Source organism: Peromyscus californicus, unplaced genomic scaffold (genome assembly GCF_007827085.1).
Source record: "Peromyscus californicus insignis strain IS unplaced genomic scaffold, ASM782708v3 Scaffold_21__1_contigs__length_65335640, whole genome shotgun sequence".
Taxonomy (NCBI): domain Eukaryota; kingdom Metazoa; phylum Chordata; class Mammalia; order Rodentia; family Cricetidae; genus Peromyscus; species Peromyscus californicus.
In genome coordinates, this window is record NW_026294514.1 from 27741903 (window position 1) to 27759640 (window position 17738).

Genomic DNA, 17738 nt, shown 5'->3' on the forward strand with positions numbered 1-17738 from the left:
GATCTTTGTGTGAAGGGAACAGAAGTCCTGGCATGTGTGTCCTCAGTCTGTTGCATGATCTGTCTCTTTAAGCTCACCCTGTCTTGGTTTCATAAAAGTGAAGCTGGTTCTGGTTGCAGATACTAGATGTCAGTTAAGTGCCTCTGTTTGCTATAAGAGAAAGATCATAGATCTACTGAATTGGAGTCTTGCCTTTTCACATACAAGAGTGGCTGTGTGTTCATTTGTGGGCCATCATCAAGAAAGCTGCACACCCCTTTAGCCTTTTAGATGGAGAAGATAAATTTCATGGGTGAAGGATTTAGCTTGCTGGTAGAGTACTTGGCTAGTGTGAGGCCTTGGGTTTGATCTCAAGCTCCATCAAAGAAAAATTGGCTGTGTAGCCAGGCTGGCTTTGAGCTCATGGTAACCTTCTTGCTCCAGCCTATAGAATATGAAATTACAAATGTGAACCACCATGCCTAGTTTCCCCCGTTATTAAAAAATGATATTTGACAACATAGAAAAAAATCAATAAATCAGAGATGGATCCTTGCCTTGTCCCCAAACTCAGAAGCTCAGGTGATGTCCCTGCCTCCCAGCAATAGTTGTGTTGCGTTTTCTGCAGCTGTGCAGAATCATGTGATATTAGCAATGGAAGACATTTGAGACCAGCGAAAATACTGAGAGCCGTTGAAGGAGATTAAATGTTCCAGGGTCATAGCTTATAGCCTTGCCTAAGGATAAGTCCAGTACCCTTTCATTATGCTGTTTGTTCTGTGTGTGCGTGTGCGTGTGTGTGTGTGTGTGTGTGCGCGTGCGCGTGCGTGCGCGCGCCTGCCTGCCTGTTCGTCCGTCCGTCCGGGTCCGTCCATCTGTCCCTGTCCGTCCGTGATCTCTTGGAACCGGAGTTATGGGTGGTTGTGAGCTGAAATATAGATGCTGGAAAATGAACCCAGATCCTTTGCAAGAACAAGTGCTCTTAGCCACTGAGCCGTTTCTCCAGCCCCTAGTTTTTTTTTGTTTTTGTTTTGTTTTTGTTTTTTGTTTTTCGAGACAGGGTTTCTCTGTGTAGCTTTGCGCCTTTCCTGGATCTCGCTCTGTAGACCAGGCTGGCCTCGAACTCACAGAGATCCACCTGGCTCTGCCTCCCGAGTGCTGGGATTAAAGGCGTGCGCCACCACCGCCCGGCAACCTTCCCTAGTTTTTTAAGAAGGGTCTCGTACAGCCCTGGCTGGCCCAGACCTTGTGACTGTAGATGATAGAACGACCCCAGCATGTGCCCCTACTACTGCCACACTCTGCTGATACGTGTCATTAGCTTCACCATTCTTGTTGAGGCTGTTTGGGTTGTTTCCAACTTTGAACTGTCGTAAGAAGGTTACTGAAAGGAATCCTGCCCATATTTTATGTGAACATGAGTGTTTTTAACAAAATCTCAACTGTTACCAATAGAGACTCTGGGAGCCAGATGCTGGGGTGAAAGCCTGCTACCTCAGGCAGAGAAAGCACCTGGCTGACCTTCCTCTGACATCCCAGAAATCTCCCTCTTCTCAAGAACTACACTGTCTCAAAAACTCTTCAAACTGAATGTCCCTCCCTTCCACTTCCTGTGTGTTTATCCATCCTCCTGACTCCCTCTTACTCTCTTTTTTTTCTTAATAATCCTATGTTCCCTTCCTGTCAGCTGGTTGCCTGCTCCACCTCTTGACCTATGGTTGACTTTATTTTAATCCTGTTTACATTATTTAAGCAGAAAGCTTAAAAGTGTGTGCCAGGGCTGAGCTGTACGACAACTAGAAACAGGTTTTTCCAGTAATAACACAATCTTGGGGTTCACAGTGTGATGAAATATCCTGCAATGCACCAGTCTTTATTTCTCGGAGCCATGGGTCCGTCCAGAAATGCATTTGCTAGCTGTAGGGTGGACGGACGGACGCTTTCTGTGCCCCCGTATCTTCCTGCCTTGTCTCTGTTCTGTAGCGTGGCTCGTTCTCTTCAGTGTTCCTTGTTTGGTGGGGCATGGTGGTGCATGTCTAATGCCTGCACTTGAGAGGCTGAGGTGGGAAGATTAGGAATTTGAGACCAGCCTTGCCTTTCTGTAGAAACTCCTATCTTTAAAACAAATTTTAGGCCGGGCGGTGGTGGCGCACGCCTTTAATCCCAGCACTCGGGAGGCAGAGCCAGGCGGATCTCTGTGAGTTCGAGGCCAGCCTGGGCTACCAAGTGAGTTCCAGGAAAAGGCACAAAGCTACACAGAGAAACCCTGTCTCGAAAAACCAAAAAAAAAAAAAAAAATTTTTTAAAAATCATAGGTTACGGAACACTGAATTGTTTTACATATAGAGCTTGTTTCTGTTGTACTGAAAATAACAAGAGTAACTTTTTAAAAAAGTATTGTCACAGTTCTAGGGATCAAGCTCGGGGCCTTCTCTGCTAGGCAAGGGTTCTGCTACTGAGATATTTGGTTTTTCTTCTTTTCTTTACAATGTGAAAATTGATCTTACGGTAATATTTATGGCTCCTATCAGTTCAGTGTAAAGACCCTGGCCCAGGGGCCGCCCCCCTCTGTCTCTGAGATAGATCCAGACCCGGGTTGCCGTCGGAGTCACGAGTAGAGAAGGACACGAGCCGGCCATGTTTGCACGTGAGCCGGAGCTTAGGCCCGGTCCCACTGTTGCTTTTCTCTCCTTTGTTCGTTCCTCACTTAAAATATGTCCGGGCCGGGTGGTGGGGGCGCACGCCTTTAATCCCAGCACTCGGGAGGCCGAGCCAGGTGTGATCTCAGTGAGTCTGAGGTCAGCCTGGGCTACAGAGGGAGTTCCAGGACAGGCAAAGCCAAAGCTACACAGAGAAACCCTGTCTGGAAGAAACCCAAACCAAACGTCAGCATTTGCCTCTCCCTTTCAGTTATCACTGTCATCCTTGTCCTCCTCCCGCACCTTGTTGTAGTGTAGCAGTCTTCTCCTTTCTCCTAGGGTCCACCCAGACTCCCTCTTTCAGAACTCCTCTGGGGATCCCCCAATCTGTGACTTACCATGGGATGTGTTGGAGATGTACTATCAGAGTGTTGGGCTCTTTGACACTTGGTAGTGTCCATAACTACAGGCAGGTTAGCACTGTAGGAGTTCATATTTGCAGAATGACTATTAAACACTTGTCTTTTCAGAGTCATATGCAATCCTGTTAACACCTCAAAGCTGTCACTTTCCCATGCTCTATTTGTTTTCCATCACAGGAACTGCGTGGATTTAATGTCCAAATCCCTTCCCAATCATGAGAAAGTTGTACGACCAGCCCTCATCTACAGTCTCTTCCCCAATGTGTCCCCTACCATTTATTTTGGAACTCGGGATGAAAGAGGTAAATGTAACCAAGGGACAAAATCCAGAGGAACTCACAGGAGGATGCTAGCTAACCTGGGTGGAGGGGACGAGGTGGGAGGCTCTTCCAGAATGGCTCTTGTAGTAGTTACTGCCCTGTGCTCAGTTCTCACGGGGATGTAGGTTCAATAGTGGACTTTGCATGTCTGTCCTTTGTTGGCCTTTCTCAGGCTCATAATCAACCCTGACTTAGCACACAGCCTCTAATCGGTTTCTTCCCCCTTCCAACCTTTCCTTTGCTCCTCACTCCTGCACAGCCCCCTTTCCATAAAGTGCACTTCTCTAAAACCTGATCTGGAACATTTGTAGTGATCTGTCTGCCCAGGAAAGGATGGTACCACTGCCATCTTTTTCATCTCCTCACTGGGACCCTCCTGCCCTTGCCTTTCCCCAGTGGAGAAGCTTCCCTGGGAACAGAGGAAGCTTCTGCGGTGGAAGATGAGCACAGTGACCCCCAACATAGTCAAGCAGACCATTGGACGGTCGCACTTCAAAATCAGCAAGAGTGAGTTACTCTCCCACTGACCTCCTTGCCCTGCCAGATGGGGTTTGGGCAGGAAGAGAGCCTTAGAGACCCCTTGTTGTATGTGGGGACCCTGTCTTGAAGCTTCCAACCTCATAGAAGGGTGTAACTCTAAAAATCCTCTGGGCTGAGCCAGTTGCTCAGAATTGGGAGGCAGAAGACCATTGTTTTGGCCCTGGTCTTAAGGCCTCATGTAGGGCAGCTCCATGGTAACTCTTAAATCACCTTTGTGAGTCCATCGGTGAGGCCTTGTTCTGTCCCAGAGTCTGAGCTATTAAGTGAGACCGACCTTCTGATTGCCTTCTGCAGGGAATGATGACTGGCTGGGCTGCTGGGGTCACCACATGAAGTCTCCTGGTTTTCGATCCATTCGAGAGCACCAGAAGGTGGGTCCTTTCCAAGGACTAGGCCAGGATGAGAGTGTTGTTGGGGCAGTGAGAGGGGACATTGGAAGAGCATTCATGTGAGGACAGTTGGAGAGGAGAGTTCTGGAGAACACAGTGGGGGTCTTAGCAAAGTGTCTCCCACCCCAGGCCTGTTGCTGCTCAGCTGATTTTCATTCTGTGTCTTGAGAGGCCTTGTCTGTTTTCAGTTGGATGAATTTCCCATTACCACTAACTGATTCTACTCCACAAGCTATGTTTATGTCACGAGTGTTCTGTGGTTCTGTTGGAACACTGTGTCCTCATGCCCCTAGATTTCCCAGTGGTCTTGTCTCACATGCTGTCATGGGAAAATAGGTAATAGTTTTTCCTTTGTATTCCAAGTGACTGTCACGACTCTTCTAGTTTGCTTCTCTCTTGCTGTGATAAAGCACTGGCCAAAAGCAGTCTGGAGAGGAAAGGGTTACTTTGGCTTACAGCTCAGTCTATCACTGAGGGAAGCTGAGGCAGGAGCTGAGCAGAGACTGTGGAGGAACACTGCTTATGGGCTCCTTCTCCATGGTTTGCTCAGCTTGCTTTCTGCCTAGGTGGGCCTGGGCCCTCTCACCTCAATAGTTAATCAAGAAAATGCCCCCATAGACACAGGCACAGGCTAGTCTGGTGGAGGCAGTTCCCTGGTTAGTTCACCCTTGCCGGGTGACTCTGGTTTGTGTCTAGATGGTGGCAGAAAAAGGAACATGAACTTTGCGGGGGATGCTGGAGTGTTGGTGGGCGGGGCTTCTCTTGTTCTTCTTGGTCTCACCTCTGCCTTCCCCTCTACTTGCCTTTTTGCCTTCTGTAGCTAAACCACTTCCCAGGCTCCTTCCAGATTGGGAGGAAGGACCGGCTGTGGCGGAACCTGTCTCGCATGCAGAGCCGTTTTGGCAAGAAAGAGTTCAGTTTCTTCCCCCAGTCCTTCATCCTGCCCCAGGATGCCAAGCTCCTGCGCAAAGCCTGGGAGAGCAGCAGCCGCCAGAAGTGGATTGTGAAGCCAGTGAGTGGGGCAAAGGGAGAAGTAGATGATGGGACGAGAGGGAAAGACAGCAGATCTCATCTCCTTCCCTTTGACTTCTAGCCAGCATCTGCTCGAGGCATTGGCATTCAGGTCATTCACAAATGGAGTCAGCTCCCCAAGCGCAGGCCCCTCCTGGTACAGAGGTGAGCCTATCTAGCTCACATTCCTCTCCATCTTCCTGTCTTCTTGGTCTCTGAATTCCCTTCTTAGAGTGTTGTACCTCGTGACCTCCCAGCCAAAGACCTTCCTTAGTCAACTGTTGAAGGTTTTCACCACAGCTCCTTACTCATCCGGCTGGTGTAAAGGTAGCCTTTCCTCTCCGTAGGTATCTACACAAACCCTACCTCATTAGTGGCAGCAAATTTGATCTTCGGATCTACGTTTACGTTACTTCTTACGATCCTCTACGGATTTACCTCTTTTCGGATGGACTCGTCCGCTTTGCCAGTTGCAAGTATGTGCTGGTGGTGAGGCATTCCCCTGACACTGGGAGATTTCCTTTCCTCGGGATGACGTCACTGAGCAGAAAAGGAGCAGATAGCTTAGTAGTGGTTTTCGTCAGTAAGGAAGGTGGGAGGGTGGGAAATGAGGAAAGAGTTCCTGAGCTTGCCGAGTGGATTAGCACTTGTCCTTTATCTCCTTCCTGGGGAAATAGTTGGCCTCTTCTCCATCTCTTCTCGCCATCATGCCTCTGCCATTTTCTCACTTCCAGGTATTCGCCTTCCATGAAGAGTCTTAGCAACAAGTTCATGCACCTGACCAACTACAGTGTCAATAAAAAGAATGCCGAGTACCAGGCCAACGCTGATGAGACAGCCTGCCAGGGCCACAAATGGTACTGAGGGCAGTGTGTCCCGATCAAAACTCTGTCTTGAACCTAGGAAGGGCTTTCTTTGCCTTTGGGAGGTTTGGGGCAGGAGTTGAGGAATATTAGTGCACTTGTCATTTCAGAATTGGTCTGTTTGCATCCGAATGCATCTCTTTCTTATGTCCAGATACCATTGGGGAAATACAAAGAAGGTGTCTTTACCTCCTTACTCCTTGTTTTTCTCATCACTCATTTCTAGGACTAAGCACAAGTCCTTCCTTCTCTCCCTTCAGGGCACTGAAGGCTTTGTGGAATTACCTGAGCCAGAAGGGAATTAATAGTGATATCATCTGGGAGAAGATAAAGGATGTTGTTGTCAAAACCATCATCTCGTGAGTTTCAGTGCTCCTTTGGCTGTTGGGTGTGCCATGAACCCTCATGTTTTCTCCTTGCCTCTCTGCTGCGCTCTGAAGCTGCGCCCTGAAGCTGTGCCCTGAAGCTGTGCCCATTTTGTGTTTCAGTTTTGAGGACAGCAGATAGGAAGAAGTAGAGTTAAATTCTGCTTTCTTAGTTTTCTGTTAATGTGATAAGAACACCATGACCAAAGCAACTTATAAAAGAAAGCATTTAATTTGGGGTTTAGGATTCCAGGGAGTTAGCACAAGGCATGGGGGCTAACTGGGAATAGTTTGGACTTTTGAAACCTCAAAGCCCACCACTAGTGACACACCTTCTCCAATAAGGCCACACCTCTTAATCCTTCCCTAACAGTCCACCAACTGGAAACCAACTGTTCAAATATATGATCCTATGGAAGCCGTTCTCACTCAGACCACCATACCTCTCATTTACCAAACTTCATCAAGGTGATGGCCCAGATCAGGCACATCTCTTAAGAGCTACTGTTTTGGGATGGGAGTGGGTGGTGTTCGTGATTGAGATAGTCTGATATTGCCAAGATTATTTCCCTGTTTTCTGCATGGGGATTGTACGCATACATCCGCTGTTGGCTCTGAGGAGGCACTTTAAAAGAGAAAGTGGCTTCTGCCCTCTTAATTCAAGATATCCCACCGGCAGGTCAGAGCCCTACGTGACCAACTTACTGAAGTTGTATGTGCGGCGCCCCTACAGCTGTCATGAACTCTTTGGTTTTGACATCATGCTGGATGAGAACCTAAAGCCCTGGGTCCTAGAAGTCAACATTTCCCCAAGGTAGGTAGGTGGTACTGTTAGTTACTCTGAGTAGAATCCACCTTTCATCCTCAGAATCCCTGTCATTATCGTCTTGTTGACTTGGGAAGGTCTCTCCTTCACTAGGATATGTATCTTCCTGTCATGTCTATACTCATTCACTGATTCTTTGCTGTTAACTTAAGGATCTTTGAGAATAGAAAAGTGCTATTAAAAGTTGTTGATCCCTACCATTTTCTAGCAAACCAAGGGCGTGGGCAAGTTCACCAAGCTGCATGAGGGTATTTGTTGTCTTTGAGGGTATTTGTTTGTTTGTTGTTGGTTTGTTTGAGTCAGGGTTTCTCTGTTGTAGCTCTAGCTGTTCTGGAACTCTCTCTGTAGACCAGGCTGGCCTTGAACTCACCTGCCTCTTCTTTTTTTTTTTTTTTTTTTTTGGTTTTTTTCGAGACAGGGTTTCTCTGTGTAGCTTTGCGCCTTTCCTGGAACTCACTTGGTAGCCCAGGCTGGCCTCGAACTCACAGAGATCCGCCTGGCTCTGCCTCCCGAGTGCTGGGATTAAAGGCGTGCGCCACCACCCCCGCCCGGCACCTGCCTCTTCTTACTGAGTGGTGGGATTAAAGGCGTGTGCCACCATACCCAGTTGAGCATATTTGCTGAAGATGCTCACACATGTGGTATTGGAGTCTCTTTTCTTGTAAAGAAGCCAGGAAATAAGAAACCTTGATTTTGCCGGGCGGTGGTGGCGCACGCCTTTAATCCCAGCACTCGGGAGGCAGAGCCAGGCGGATCTCTGTGAGTTCGAGGCCAGCCTGGACTACCAAGTGAGTCCCAGGAAAGGCGCAAAGCTACACAGAGAAACCCTGTCTCGAAAAACCAAAAAAAACAAAAGAAGCCCTGATTTTGGTGGAGGACCCCAAATCATTCTGGAGTGCTGCTTTGACCCTGGTCTGCACTCTTCCCTGCAGCCTCCACTCCAATTCTCCCCTGGACATCAGCATCAAAGGCCAGATGATCCGAGACCTCCTGAACCTGGCAGGCTTCGTTCTGCCCACCATGGAAGATATCCTCTCCAGTTCCAGCAGCCCCAGCAGCTCCAGCGGCTCCAGCACCAGGTCTGCTTCTCAGCTTCTCTAGGTTGGGATGGCAGCAGGAGCAGCCCATTGTGATTTGGGGAAGGAATGGGTTTGGGAGCCTCTCGCTTGTGTGGTCTCCTTTATGGCTCAGTCTGCTTCTGCTGTCTGTCCACATACCACTGCCATATCAGTACCCTGGAAGTAAGTCTGATTACTTTATGTTCAGAATCTCTACAGGACCCAAGGATCAAATTTAACCTCCATACCTGGACATTGGAGGCCCCAGCCATTTTTCCTGGGTGTATGTTTCTACTCTGCTTGATTCTGGTGCCCTGGCAGATCCTTAAGGACTATGTAGTGTTCTTTCATCTGCTTATGTGGTTTCTTCATTCTAAAGATGCCCTCATTCAGATTCTCTATCCATCAAAACCTAGTTCTAGACATCTTTCTGAAGCACTTCAGTGTGGAGTTTTTCCTTCATCGCTCCAAAGTTTTGAAACTATTTTTGAGGAAACTAATGTTTAGTAAGTACTGGGGTTGGGGGGGCGGGGGTAGTTAGGGAAATACAGTTTATCCACTCAATTCTGTAGCCTGCATATTAGTATTGTAGTTTATAAATAAGGACATTGAAGATCCTATAACAGTAATCAATTCAGCCCAAGAGAATGAGGGGGTAGAGTATGAATTCTGGCTCCCAGCAGAACATGCTGTTTCACACCTGTGATCCCAGCACTTAGAGGTGCAGGCCAGGACATCTCATGCAAGTTAGAGATTAGTCTGGGATACAGAGTGAGACTCTATCTTAAAACACAAAAAATAAACAAAAGTGATTTTCTTGGTAACTGACCTACTTTACCCCCTGTGTTTCTGGAGGTAAACTTGGCCTTGTCCTGCAGTTACCTGAATTATTCCATTTGCCAAAAGGGAGTCAGTTCTTTCTGTTTGACCTGTGAGAGGTAGATCCAAGTGGACTCCCTGAAGCTTATAAGAATTGTTTAAGTTTACAAAAAGTAATAAAAATATAATCCAAATGGCCTATGTATCAATTACAATGACAGAGACTTACCTACTACCTAGAAGGTTGCCCTAGGCTCCGGCGGCGGCTTCGTTGAGCAGTGGTCTCTTTTTGGCTTCCATACAGGATAGCAGTAAATCTTCAGCTACAACATAGAGCAGCATCAGCCTTTGGCTACCAGACCCAGGTCTGAGAGATAGGGCAGTCAACCCAACAGTGTCCATAGCTTGGGTAGAGCCCTGGTGGCAAGTTGAGGCATGGGGAAGTTTTGCCCAGTGTGAGTGACCACAAATCAGGTGGAGTCATGTTCCATCTATCTTCTTTGGATACCTTAGAGTTCCCAGTAGGAGCTGGCATTTCTGTCATTGGAAGATATTTGTTGTTTTTAAGAGTTACTTGTTGATTATGTATATAATATTCTTCCTTCATGTATGCCTGCATGCCAGAAGAAGGCACCAGATCTCATTATAGATAGTTGTGAGCCACCATGTGGGTGCTGGGAATTGAACTCAGGCCCTCTGGAAGAACAGCCTGTGCTCTTAACCTCTGAACCAGCTCTCCAGACCCTGGCAAGTTTTTTTTTTTTTTAATTAAAAATGCCTTATTCAGCAGATCTCTGAAGAGTTTGAGGACTATAATCTATTGAGTATACCTGATTTCAACAAACTTGTTTTAAGTTACTTGCTTTAAACATATACAGGAGGCTAAATAAAACTTGTCACTAAATGAATTATATAACTCTTTAGAAGTTAGTCTTTTATCGTGCACCATTATAGAACATCATAGTTTCTTGTATGGCTCAGTTTATCCAAATAGCTGAAACTTAACAAAGTTAGCAAAGGCAAAGAGGCTAAAACATATATTATTGTGAACCTGAGTAGACCTTAGGAATTTATAAATCCTTTTTTTTTTTTTTTTTAAAGATTTATTTATTTATTATGTATACAGTATTCTGCCTGCATGTGTCCTTGCAGGCCAGAAGAGGGCACCAGATCTCATTACAAGTGGTTGTGAGCCACCATGTGGTTGCTGGGAATTGAACTATTGAACTGAGGCCCTCTGGAAGAGCAGTCGGTGCTCTTAACCACTGAGCCATCTCTCCAGCCCTAAATCCTTTTTTTAAGATTTATTTATTTATTTATTATGTACGAAGTAGAGGGTGCCAGATCTCATTACAGATGGTTGTGAGCCACCATGTGGGTGCTGGGAATTAAACTCAGGACCTCTGGAAGAACAGTTGGTGCTCTTATCCTCTGAACCATCTCTCCAGCCCAAATTTATAAATTTTATTTATCAAACATACCTATGTTGTTTCTTATTTAAAAATTTTTTTAGAAGCCTAGTGTTGAACAGAGTTAGCAAAGACATAAGTGGTTAGACATACATTTCTAAGTTAAGTTCTGTTAACCTGAGTATACCTTTATAACCTTGGGAATTTCTCATCATACAAAAATACATACGAATCCAAAATATTTTGGAGACTTGCTGTTGCTTCCTTAGTCTAAAAGGAGATACAGTGATAAACCAAGGACTCAGTAGGACTAAGAGGTTTTATAGGTGTTACCTTAGTGGTCACCTTAAGATGATAAAGTCGCATGCCACGTATCCTTTAACCTTAGTAAAGATGGCTGCCAACCATGTGGTTACTATTTAAAATATCTTTTTTTGGTAAGTTCATGTTTTTAAACAAGAGTTGAATCCAAGTTACATGTGTAGTAAGTTGTAGTAAATTGAGATTACCCACGTAAGATTTAGCTATAAACCTTTCGTTATCTTTCAAGCCAAATTTAGGTAATGATTTTTATAGATTTAGTAACCATGCCCAATTAATTTAAAAATCTTGAGAGAGTTTACAGCATAGTCGTAAGAGATTTTTTGAGAGTAGAAGGTAGAGAAATTATAGAATAAAAGATTTTTAAGTGGGAAGCAGAAAAACCTTAAAGATAAGAGCTTTGGAAGTGTAGAGCAGAGGAAATTTAGATACAAGCGATTCGGGGATCATTTGCTTGTGCAGTGGCAGAAGTTGTTACCATATGAGAGAATTTGAAAATGGAGCATACAACCTTTGGCCATTGATCTGTGTTGAGGCCAAGTTGTTTGTAGTCCAAGAAGGAAAGAGAGTTGTAAAATGAAATTCTACAGGCAAAGACACATCTTCACAGTGTAAACAAATACTCTGCAACATTTCCCCCTTTTTGTCTAAATAAAAAGGGAAGGTTTTAACTCTTAACACAGTAAAACTATAAACAACAAGGACAATTATCAGGTAAGAATTTACATCACAATGTCCAGTCCATTTGTATTTGGAAAATTCAGAGAAACTATTGTATTACCTGTCCTACCTCAGTGAGTCCAAAGTTTTATACCTAAACCATTTTCTATTATAAGTTGTATTACCATCCTAAAAATACCTTTTTAGACCTTAAAACCTTTTCTTAGATAAACATGCTTTTATGTTCCTCAACCTTAGACACTTTTTGCCTCTTTTGTGAGTTTCTTTTCTGAATTTGGTAACAAGGAAAACTGTAACTGTCTATCTAGTCTTCAACTCCATCAGAGACCTGAGAAGGATATAATATTACCTGAGTAACAGGACATACAGAGCAAGCAATTTCCAGACTATAGAAATGACAGAAACAGCTGGGTGGTGGTAACACACACCTTTAATTCCAGCACTCGGGAGGCAGAGCCAGGCGGATCTCTGTGAGTTCGAGGCCAGCCTGGGCTACCAAGTGAGTCCCAGGAAAGGCGCAAAGCTACACAGAGAAACCCTGTCTCGAAAAACCAAAAAAAAAAAAAAAAAAAAAAAAAGATTTGTGATTAATAGTTGCTTTTTAGTTTAAAGTAGATTCAATAATCTACTTTTTATCCTAGCATTCCTATATTCCCCCCCCACACACACTTTTCTTTTTTAAAAAAGAGATCCTTGAATCTAACCTCCCTTGCTTAGTTTCTTCCCTTACCATGATCTGTAACAATTTACAACCAACCCCACTAAATGATGACAAACATCCATAACTCACCGAACAAGCAAAACCCACCAACCCCACCTCTTGGGAAAGTAGGGGTCATATTTTCTCAACTGCTTTCTGTTGTCTAGAGCGCTGGCATTTTTAGGGGACCCTAAGAAAATTGGGATAATGATCAAGTCCTGGGAGAGCTAGCTCTTATTATTTTTTGTTTAGTTTCTATGTGATCGGAAAGTGTAGAGTTTATCTGAAGCCTTGGCTGGATAGTCTGTACGGCCAGACCATCTCAGCTAGCAGCTTTGAAGTTGTTCTAGATGCAGAATTTTGATGAAATTGCAACAGAAGCATTCTGAGAGGTTGGATCACCTGGGTCCTTGTCTTTATTGTGTCTGATCTTTTTTCTGAAAACACACAAACTCTTAAAGGTAGCATATATATATAATCTATGTTAACACAAGTATGGAATGTGCAGTGTATACTAGTCAACTAAAGATGATTTTTTGTTCTATGTTTGTGCAGGTAAAAGACATCTGTCAACTTTATAAGTCTATTTGGACTGCATAACCAAGCTGTCATAAGGACTCTGTAGCCAACAAGATTTCTCATCCAGTCTCAGAGCTGTTCCCATAGTAGAGGGATAAGCCTGTCCTGTAGTCTGTCTTGTTTTTTTTTTTCTTCATGTCTGTAGCCAAGATTTTCAGGTCTCCCCTGATCAATCTGACCTTTATTAATTTTAAAGAGAACCATAACTTGTTGTTTCCTGTGGAAACAAAGGCATAACCTCTCCTCCAATTCAACACATTTCCTGACTTCCATTTTGAAGCCAAGATAGTCTTAAAATATATAGGTTGGTTTAATTTAGCAGTTTCCATTATCCAATGTCTCTCAGGAGCTTTTTTTTTTTTTTTTTTTTTTTTTAACATTAGTATTTAAAAAATTCAAAGTCAACAGAGCACCATACAGGATCTAGATGCCCTGTATATTTCCCATCCTTATGTGGCTTATTCTTTTTCTATTATTATTTCTTTAAAGACTTTATTGTTTTTAAACTATTTTTTTTTTTTATGACTATACCCATTTTTTTTTTTACTGTGTCTGTTTAAAGGTTTTCTTGGTCTGGACCACTTTACTCTGTGCCTGCAGCCCTCTGACCAGGGGAGACAAACCTTAAATGGCTAGGCTACCTGCAGCGTTGGTGGCTGGCTTCACCTTGCTCAGTTTGGTGGGAGCCTAGCTGTGTGTCTGTATCTGTACTGTGTATGTACCGGCCAGAGCCTTATTGCCCCAGCTCTGGGAATTTGCTCAGTCCAAGTAGCAGGTCTTTTTTACCTAGTGGACTGGCTACTCAAGTGCTCTGCTGCACAGCAGGGCCTCTTAAAAGAGCTGTGCTTCTGTATGCTGAGCCTACCCAGGAGACCATGGTCACCAGGTCTGACACTCCATGTTCTGAATTTTTTTTTTTTTTTTTTTTTAAGCTTTCTCAGGCCTTATGTGGATATACATGGCCCCATGTTGGGTGCCATTTGTAGCAAGCTTTCTTGTCAGACCATCTTTGAACTGCCATCAAGTAAATAATGGCCCAGAGCTTGGCCTTTAGCTTAGGCTTGTCACAGTTACCTCTTATAACTTAAATTAACCCGTATTTTTTAATCCATGTCCTGCCATGTGACTTTATCTCTCTTCGATCTTGCACTTCCTGTCTCCTCTCCCTGTCTGGCTGACGATTCCACCTTTCTTCTTCCAGAGTTCTCTCTGTCCCTGGAAGTCCCGTCTAACCTCTCTTCCTGCCTAGCAATTGGACATTCAGCTCTCTTAAACCAATCAGAAGGCACTTTGGCAAAGACACATCTTCACAGTGTAAACAAATATTTCACAACAAAGGGTTTACTATAAGCCCCAAGAGAGAACGTGTAGAAGAGCAGTGCTTGGGCCTAGAGAAGCTGTGGGAGGAGCCGTCCCCAAGGAAGGAGAGGCCTAGGAGGGCTTGAGGAAGAGATAGAGCAGAGCAGGCAAGTGGGAGCCGAGAGATAGCCTAGTGGGACTGCAGGTGGAATTGAAGTTCCTAGAGGAAGGAGAAAGAATGCTTGCTGAACTGAGGTGCATAAAGTGTCATTGTGACAAGAATTTCCATCTGGTGTGTCCCCATGCAGAATGGAAACCTGTCAAAGAGAAATGTTCCAAATCACAGAGGAAAGGTGTCCCTTGTCCTTGTGAGTGGAGCCCAAGAGGGGCAGGAGGAGCTTCCTGGCACACTGATTTGGCTTTTGTAGTAATAGTAAATAAAGCAGTCTGCTCTGGAGTGACACCCACTAGAGAGACATTGCCATGTGGGCATAGCAGACTTCAGGAGCCAGAGTAACCAAGAGAGGAGAGGTAGTTTCTAGAATTTGGAACAAGGCCAAATATGGTAGGTGGCAAAAGCCAGCAGAAACTATTGATCCGTACCTCCCTTAGGATTGTCAGATCAACAGCTTGGTTCGGGGTAGCTTAGTCCCTTGGAAGGGATCTCATTTATGCTGCTCCTGGGGTTTCCTCACCAGAAGAACGAAAAATGGGCTCAGTAAAGAAAAGCCACTCAGGGTAAAAGGGAAAGTGTACTGAAGCCGCTGAGGCTGTCTCCCAGGGAAAGCAGAGAGAAGTGATGGTTCTTTCTAGGGTTATGTGGGAACTGGAGAAAGGGAGCTTGTGAGCTGGGGTGGGACTGGTAAGCAGGTACTGAGTGAGCCTAGAGGTAGCCTTGACCTTGACAAGTTAGTAGGTACTGTAGTCTTAATGTTAATGGAAGAGCCACAGGTGCCTTTTGTCAGAGACAAGGAGAATGACTACTTTTTTTTTTTTTTTTTTTTTTTTTTTTTATCAAATTGGAACTTTCTTCAAGCCTCTTTGGTTAAAGGAATTTCTTGGGGTACCAGACACATGTAGATTCCAGGAGTTGAACTCAGGTCATTAGGCTTGGTGGCCAGCATCTTTACCTACTGAGCCATCTCATTGGCCTGCTAGCCATTTTTATATCTCAACAGTGACCATAGCCATGTAGTGGCCCATATCTATAATCCCATAAGGAGGCAGGAGGATTGAGGCTAGCTTTGGACTACATAGTGAGTTCCTGGCCATCCTGAGTTCCAGAGTTAGACTCTGTCTGAAAGAGTTAAAAAAATCTTAGTGATTGAGTGATCATAATGACATGGATAATGAAACTGAAGTACCAGAGATTAAGTGTCTTGCCCAGAGTCCCCAGCCAATAGGGCAGAGCTTGATTTGTAGTGAGTGTTAACTGAAGCATCCAATAATCAGGCTTACTCCGGGCTTTTTTTTGTCAAATTGGTGTCCCTGCCTCTTTCAGATATCTAGTGGTGTGGTTGTGGGCGACAAGCTGTTTGAATGGAGTGTACTTTAGAGTGATGCATTCAAGGGACAAGCATCTCCATGTGTCTTCATCTGTGCTTGGGAAGGAGTCTCGCACTGGATCCTCTCTCTTGCCGTGTTTTCTCAGCACACGAAGCTGCTGACCTGCCTGTTGCTTTTTGTCCACCTCTGCCTTAGCCTGCCAAGTTCTCCTGGGGACAAATGTCAAATGTCTCCAGAGCATTTTACTGCACAGAAGATGAAGAAAGCCTATTACCTGACCCCGAAAATTCCTGACCAGGTAGGAGATTTCTCTTCCCTCCAGTTACCAACAGCCCTCGGCCAAACTGCACAGGCTCCAGGAAGATGAGCTTTCCTGTCTAGATCAGAGTTTCTTACCAAGTGGGATCTTGTTATATGCAGAGATTTGTTGGAACTTGCATCTTTCTGGGACAGTGGGTGGTTGTCACCATGCTCTCAGCACTGGGTTATCTTAGCTCACTCTTGGGAGAACCATCACATTTAACCCTGTGGACTTCTCCCCCTGAGAACCATTGGGAGATAGAGGTTTGAGCTTCTCAAAGTAAATGTGGGGCCTGCATGTGAGAAAGGTGGGCATAGGCTGCCAAATCGGGCTTGCTGGGCACTGGCCATGACTCAACAACACCCTCTTCTCCCTCAGCCCAGATGGTTCCTTGGCTCTAGCCAAGAGTGTCTTTCCTCAGGAGCTCCGTCCATTGGGTTTAGGGAGAGATAAGGCGAAGAGCTGGCACACCTCAGATCAGGCAGCGTTGGGAGTCCCACAGGAGTCCTGGAGACTAGAGCCCCAGAGCTCTGCTCCCTACCCCAGCTGCTTGCTTCTGTGTCTGGCTCACACTGTCACATTGCCCTTCTTCCTGTTCCCTGGACTACAGGACTTCTATGCATCTGTGCTGGATGTCTTGACACCAGATGATGTTCGGGTTCTGGTCGAGATGGAAGATGAGTTTTCTCGTCGTGGTCAATTTGAAAGAATTTTTCCTTCTCGAATCTCTTCTCGTTATCTTCGTTTTTTTGAGCAGCCACGATATTTCAACATTCTCACCACCCAGTGGGAACAGAAGTACCATGGAAACAAGCTCAAAGGTGATACGTCTTTCTGGCCCACAGGAGGCCATGTTTAGTAGGAAATTCAATCCCATTAGGCCAAGAAATAGGTTTCTTTGGAAAAGAGGTGAGCAAGTGAGTCTTCCCTATTAAGTCCCAACCTCTGCTCATCTTGTCCTAGGAGTAGATCTGCTCCGGAATTGGTGCTACAAAGGCTTCCATACGGGGATCGTCTCCGACTCGGCTCCACTGGTAAGTGGACCAGTGTAGGGGCACAGCTTCTTCTCAAGCTAAGTGCATTATCATTATGGTTGGCTTGTGGGTATGTGGGTACCCACCTCTCCCTACTCTCTCAGTCCGCACCTCTTTGTTTCCCTTTCAAGGATGTACTTATTTACTGAATACACTGGATGTCTGTCTTTGAAGGATGAAAAAATGATCCGTAGCCTTAACTTTCTGTCTCTTTTGGGAGAGAACCAAGAGTTATTCACTATGAGTCCATGATGTAGCATAGGGCAGATGAGTGCCCTGTGTTCACAGAGTGGCGGAGCTGAACAAGAACCCCAAGACCCTGAGCATTCCTTCTTGGACTTAGCCTGGCGCTCTTCCTTCACTGCTTTCTTTGTTCCTAGTGGTCTCTGCCAACATCACTCATGACTAGCGCAAAGGGTGATGGGACACCCAGTGCCATCAGCAAATCAGAACGCATCAAATCAAGGTGAGTGCTACTTCAGTGAGAGAGGGCTGTTGAGTTGGGAAGTTGGAGTGTCTTTCTTCTTTCCCCAGACCGTGACTGTGAAAGGGATTCTCCACCTAGGGGTGGTAGGAATGTCAGAATATACAGCCACAATATCTTCTTCCTGGTGACTTGTGGGATGCTCAGCAAAGACCCCTCTGCAGAAACAGACCCTTTTCAGCTGTACCCTCTG

The 17738-nt window shown here is 45.2% G+C and overlaps 1 protein-coding gene across 2 annotated transcripts in view; it reads left to right on the plus strand.

Moving 5' to 3' along the window:
- The window catches only part of Ttll4 (tubulin tyrosine ligase like 4), a 52280-nt gene that overhangs the window by 27610 nt on the left and 6932 nt on the right, over positions 1-17738 (plus strand). For both annotated transcript variants that reach the window (XM_052749884.1, XM_052749883.1), the window contains 14 exons: positions 3218-3342; positions 3757-3867; positions 4195-4271; positions 5110-5301; positions 5383-5465; positions 5648-5776; positions 6035-6157; positions 6424-6522; positions 7208-7342; positions 8287-8433; positions 15922-16024; positions 16638-16848; positions 16991-17061; positions 17442-17527. In XM_052749884.1, the coding sequence (XP_052605844.1) occupies positions 3218-3342; positions 3757-3867; positions 4195-4271; positions 5110-5301; positions 5383-5465; positions 5648-5776; positions 6035-6157; positions 6424-6522; positions 7208-7342; positions 8287-8433; positions 15922-16024; positions 16638-16848; positions 16991-17061; positions 17442-17527 (1692 nt within the window). The remainder of the gene's footprint in view (positions 1-3217; positions 3343-3756; positions 3868-4194; positions 4272-5109; positions 5302-5382; positions 5466-5647; positions 5777-6034; positions 6158-6423; positions 6523-7207; positions 7343-8286; positions 8434-15921; positions 16025-16637; positions 16849-16990; positions 17062-17441; positions 17528-17738) is intronic.